The following is a 6,000-nucleotide window of genomic DNA, read 5'->3' as shown; positions in this document are numbered from 1 at the left end:
TACTTTGGAGAGGTCCCTAACAGCAGACTTTCCCATGGCAATGCGCCTTTTAATTTCCTGGCTGCTGGTGCCAAGACTGTTGACTGTGGAACCAATGTATATGAATAAATTAAAAGAAGAGCCCTGTGTAAATGGCCCAGGTTCACACTGGCCCTATTCTTTAGGTGTTCCCCACAGACTGCAGTCATTCCTAGGTTTGGGTGGGGACTATTTCAGGCCTACCAGAAAGCATTTTTCCCAGCCACAGGCTGCACTCCACCCTCCCCGCCTGAACCCTACCGGTGGGGAACCCTGGGGAAGCCTGCGGGCTGGGAATCTAGGGTGGCCTGAGACTCCAGACCTGAATGCTGCCTTTGCTCCTCACCAGATCTGACACAATGACTGGATAACCAATCTCTGAGTTTCCGTTTCTTCTAACTGTAAAGTGGAGATTAATGTTTAGCTTTTGAATTAACATAATAAAAGCAATGCTCCCTATATGGCAATTGGGAGCCACTGGCTGGTACAGAAGGTTAGGGAGGTCAACTGAGGGAGTGGCTGGAGATTGAACCACAGACGTGCCTGGAAAGAAGACTCTGTGTAGTGCATGCTTACTGTAATACCCATGGGATTACGCTGAGCTGGAAATGTGTGTGTGTGGTAATGGTAATATTATGGTGTTGATGAAGAATATCACATATTCCACAGACTGCCAAAAGACCTAACACATTTATCTGGAAGGAAGTGCAACCAGAGTGCTCCTTGGAAGCAAAGATGGTAAAACTTCATCTTACTGGGGGTAAAAGAGCGGAAGAACTTCTAAAAGAAGTGATTAAGAACCATGGACTCAAGCAAGACAGATTTTGGGGACGGTACAGGATAGGACAAGATTCAGACCTGATGTTTATGGCATCACTATGTGTCCTCAACTTGACGCCACTTAACAACAATAAAGCACGGGGGGGGGGGGCAAAGCATTTTTCCCTTTTAAAAAAACAAGTTTGTTCCGTCTACAACGTATCCAGCCCCAGAGGACAGCTAAGGATTAACTGACCCAGTCATGGCAGCATTTCCCTGAGGTAGTGATTACTTCAAACTCATTATCATCTAAGTCAAGTGTTGCTGAAACCCAGGCTTTTGCAACTTATTCCACTCTATCAAAGTAGACCCCAATCTTATCTGGTGGCAACCCACAATGCTACAAAACTTCAAGTGACAATAACATAGTTGTCCTTTCTGATTTGTATTAGGACACTGGACCTGAAGAAATATTCTACAAGATGATCTGCCTCCCCTAAATGTGCCTCCTGCTCAGGTAGGAGGACCCAGACCCTGGTCAGCCCTCCCCCTGCGTGCCAGGCCCAGGGCTCACTTCGTGGCGAGACAATGTCCTCTCCAAAAAAGATACCTCTCCCAGGGATCAGAGTTAAGGCAGGGATCTCAAAATAACCTGGAGCGTCCACAGAACCAGCTAGAAAGTACATTCCAGGGGGAGAACTAACTAAACAAGAGACAACTTTAATTGCTTTGCTTGTTTAACAGTATTTATTGCAAAGAATGCTGGACACAGTGTGATGTGTGACTGAGGTTTGATGCCATCCTTTCCAGGGGAAGCAGGAAAATGCCTGCAACCCAAGGTCATCAGTCACTGTGGCCACAGCACAGCCCCTGCTGATCCAGTGTGGTGTTGCCCATGCGAGCCCACTCCAGGGCAGAGGCCCGGGAGGGGGATGGCCTCCCACCCTCTTCCATGCTGTGACCTTTGACCCCCTAGACACCATCGGTGCACACAGAACAAAAGCTTTGGTGGCCTCGCCCCAGTCAGCCAGAGGTCCTGGGAGAGGTGGTGACACAGGTTGTATGTGCCCTGTGGCTGACTGAGGGGATTTGTTATGGCTAACAAGGGAGCGTGCCCAGGTGACCAAAAGTCACCACAATCCAGGAGGCAAAGAAGCACAGGCCACAGTCCTCATGTCCCAGTGACAGGGGCCTGGTCCTTCGGCATCAGTTCTAAACTAGGGGCCCTCAGGTCCAGGGGTGCTGACCCTCCCTGCGAAGGGAGTCCCGAAGCTCTGAGAGGAGGCCTGCGGGATGACCCTGCCCTGTCTCAGGCATCTTTCCATCATGTCCATCCACTGACGCTGCAGCACGGGAGGTGGACAGATCCCCAGCCTGGGGTCAGGACAAGTGGCCAAACCCTGGGGTGCTGGGACAGGTAGGCCTGCTCTGCCAGAAACAAGCCAGGATAGGTTCTAGGAACAACGTGGGCTTTAGGACTGGGGACTCTGAGGTCCTGAGGCCTGGCCTCACCACAGTCCACCTATAGACAGCTGGACAACTGACTACAGCTCCTGCCACTTTCTGACCAAGCTCCATGACATGCTGGCCAGCACACATCCGCCCCCGCCCTGCATTATCTCTTCACCTGGCTTTATAATGGAGCTAAACCCACCTCTCCAGGCCAAAAGAGCAAAGGGGCACGGCAGATGCCAGGCCTTACAGGCTCAGGACTCCAAAGCTGAGATTCACTTAGGAAAACCCTCCCTTGGCCAAGGGCTATCTCCAGGCTCTGTCCCTGCCCCTCCCTAGGTAGAGGCCAGCAATCACTAGCACAGGTTGTACCGTCCATGACAAGCTATTTTTGAGGAAGAGAGGGCAAACGTACAGTGGACACAGCAGCAGGCAAGGGCCGCCTCATGCCCGCATTCAGCGTGCACAGCGGGAAAGGGACGGCGGCATCTTCGTGAGCACTTCGGTGTGAGCACCAGGACGGACAACTCAGATGACTGCTCTGTGTTTAAGTGGTTTCATCACAAGAGCAGCGGGGAGGGTGACCTTGGCCACTGGTGCCCCCGATATTTCAGTGTATGACCATCTGGGAAGGGGTGGTCACAGTGCCCACCCTGCTCCCCTCGGTTTTCTGGGCATCCCAAGTGACTGTGACGCAGACACAAGGCCTGACCAGTGACTGTCCCAGGAGGCATCTGCCTGGGCTGGTACTTCTTCAGTCCCCGGTGGGGAAGGATGAGGTGGCAGAAGTCCCAGGTCCTGTGACGCCTTGCCTCTGGTGCAGGAAACGGTCACAGACACAACAGCCAAGCCCCTGTAAGGGGTGACCAGGGCTGGCCCCCCGGCAGGTAAACCGCAACGGGAACAGCACGACATTGAAGCACTTTCCATTTCACATTGTAGGGTTTCACACTTTGCAAGCTGGCCCAACCTCATGACAGAGAACACCTAAGAGTCACAAGAAAAAGACCAGGTGCTAGGAAATCTCTCACTACACACCGCAGCAGATGCGGTCCGGCTGGACGATTCTTAACAGCAGGTCAGGATCTCGTGCAGCTCGGTCACGATTAACGAGGAGGCAAGTGGGCTGCGGTGCGGGTGGCAGACACGACCAGCACGCGTGGCTTCAAGGACACTCCTGCATGATGACTGTCACACGGACCTGGGGCCTGGAATGGCCTCATCTGCAGAAATCAGTGCCTGCCTGGGGTCAGACCGGATGAGACACAGTCACTGGTGAGCGGGGACCGTGACAAGGGCTTCCTCTGGTGGCCTTGAGATGTCTACGTTCTGCACAAAGCAAAGACAAAAAACATCATCTTGTGGTCAGAAACAAGGAGAACGGTCACTCCTGTGTCCTTCATCACTGCTCATGCTCTCACCCCAGAGCCAAGCCACAGAACGTCAGACCCTGAGCTCCCGGAAGAGCGCCAGACCAAGGACCGCTTCACGTCGGGGACAGACAGACAACCAAGAGAGTTGGGGTGAGAGATGCACCGGCGTCTGCCCTGTCCTCTGAAGAAGGCGGCCCTGCTGGCCCAAGGAGAATGGACATCTGTCACCCCCATAGCAGGCAGGGTGGTGTTAACCAGAGCACAGCTGTGCCCACTTCAGCCACATGGTTTTAGAGACCTGGTCAGCAACACTTGGTCAGGAGCTGACATCCTCCTTGCCAGGAAAGGAAGGACCAGCTCCTGAGGGTGCAGTCCTGGCTTGAGGTGCTGGTGGTCGAGTATGGATGGAGCCTGTCTGCGTTTCCTAGTCTTCGCCTAGTCTGACCCCTGAGCCACAGTCTGGAGCCCAGGACCACCCACAGCTTGCCACTCAGGTGCTCTCAGATGTGGGAAGCAGGAGGCCTGAGACTTCCCTCAAGAACCCCCCCATCCTGGTGGCCCATCCTCCTGACCCTCGTCACCTGCAGGAGGCTCTCCATGACCTGGATGGTGGCACAACTTGCCCAGATTTGTAGGCAGGGAGGTCTGGCCCCTTGGTCCACACAGATCATCAAGGTTGACAGTGAATTGCAGTTGTGTTGTTGTCGAGTACTGTGTGGTTTGAACTGACCCATAGCTGACCCTCCCGTGGGTTTTCAGAGGCAGTGAATCACTTGGGAAGAGTCTGCCCATCTTTCTCCCAGAGAGCAGCTGGTAGATTAGAATCAGGTGATTTTGGGTTGGCAGCGCAACTCCTTACCACTAAGCCACCAGCACTCCCTGTGAGTCGTAGAGGCAAAGGACCTTGGGACTCTTGCCCAGCTTCAAGGAAACCATCTGTGGACACTGTCCAGCAGAAGTGTGCCTCTCAGATGGGCTGCACAGAGGTGGACAGGATGGCTGTCAGCTGCTGCCCTCAGGAGCAGCCCCTCTCACCATCAACCGGTCAGCACTGGGGCCAGTACTTTGTGAGCCATCCTTCCCCTGTGACTACGGGTACAGACTGGACCTGGATCACACATGGACAAGACTAGACTCTCAGCGCAGATGGGGAAGGCCTGCACAGTGACGGGTTGAAAGGACCAGGGTAGACCGCCACATCTACCTGCAGAGATAAAACCAAAGGGCTGTCGGGGAGCAGGGGTACCAGCAGGCCAGCCAGGATGTACTGGTCCAGTCTCCAGCCTGTTCCAGTGACAGGAACCCAGTGCCCAAGCAGGCCCCCTCTGCAGTGACAACAGGCAGGACTGAGCCCGGGAGCCTGCTCTGAACAGTGGACTCAGTTAACTGGTCCAGGAGGGAGTTGTTGTGTCCTCAGCACCAGTGGGCGAGGTATCACCATGGATGTGGGCAGTGAGAGAAACTTCTACTTTGCACAAGGCACCTGGGGGACACAGGGCGAGGAACTGCTCTCAGCATCTGCATGGCCCTGACTCCAACAAAGCACATTACTATTTTAATTGTTAAGGATGTGTGAGTCAGGAAAAATGCTCAAGTGGCCACAAGGAAGGGGCATAAGAGAATCTCCACCTCCACCCTTGCAGCCTTCCAGTTTCTTTGCCCTACTGAGACCTTACTCCTCAGCTCCAGTGGGGCCACCAGAGAGCCCAGGGACAGCCACGTTCAGGCCCAGCTGGAGGCCAATCTCTCCAAGAACTTCCCTAACCCAAGGCTTTCTCCAATTCTCCAGAGCCGTGGTCCCACAAAAACTAGGAGAATGGTCTTGGCAGAGAGCAGCCTGGCAGATAAATCAAGCTAGGCTCAGACCTAAGTGAGGCTGTGTCTGGGTAATTCCGGGAAGACTCCCACCACCCCTGCAGGGACCCCATTGCTACCTGAGGCCTGTCCCGGTGTGTGTTCACAGCCTCCACATTCAGGTATATGGACTCGACTTTACAACCTGCCAAAGAGAAGAAACAAATCTATTCCACCTCTTGAAAGGCAGCCGGAGGTACAGAGAGAAGAAAGTTTTCTCAGAGGTGGCCTGGACGGCACGGAAGGGAGCGGTGTTTCAGCTTCACCCTGGTCCTCCCTCCTGAGGCAGCTTGAGGAAGGGCAAGGCGGCCCTATCAGGCCAGTCCTTATTCACACATGACTCCCCAGTAAAGCCATGTTATGGAGTGAGAACTCAAACACGGCCAGAGGCTCTGAGCTGTCACCCCAGAGCCATAAGCAGTCTACATGGAGCCACTTACTCTCACCAAGTGCAGAGACCCCAGACCCCCACCCTCAAACCTTGATACGTGAGGGCAAATCATCTGCTGAAACAGATGGTACCAGGTGCAAAGTGCTGTGGAAA

The 6,000-nt window shown here is 54.0% G+C and overlaps 1 protein-coding gene across 4 annotated transcripts in view; it reads right to left on the bottom strand.

Moving 5' to 3' along the window:
* Positions 1-3,433: 3,433 nt before the first annotated feature.
* PFKFB4 (6-phosphofructo-2-kinase/fructose-2,6-biphosphatase 4) overlaps positions 3,434-6,000 on the bottom strand; it is a 39,224-nt gene continuing 36,657 nt past the window's right edge. For 2 of the 4 annotated variants that reach the window (XM_006892938.1, XM_006892936.1), the window contains 2 exons: positions 5,537-5,601; positions 3,434-3,558 (listed from right to left, as the gene is read on the bottom strand). In XM_006892938.1, coding sequence (XP_006893000.1) covers positions 3,499-3,558; positions 5,537-5,601 — 125 coding nt within the window. In that variant the 3' untranslated portion in view covers positions 3,434-3,498. The remainder of the gene's footprint in view (positions 3,559-5,536; positions 5,602-6,000) is intronic. The other 2 variants (XM_006892937.1, XM_006892935.1) reach the window with 1 other exon arrangement.

The sequence above is a fragment of the Elephantulus edwardii genome, unplaced genomic scaffold (genome assembly GCF_000299155.1).
Source record: "Elephantulus edwardii isolate Elephantulus edwardi_28Jun2011 unplaced genomic scaffold, EleEdw1.0 scaffold00121, whole genome shotgun sequence".
Taxonomy (NCBI): Eukaryota; Metazoa; Chordata; class Mammalia; order Macroscelidea; family Macroscelididae; genus Elephantulus; species Elephantulus edwardii.
Note: the sequence above shows the minus strand (reverse complement) of the source record. Positions and strands in the feature narration are given on the sequence as shown.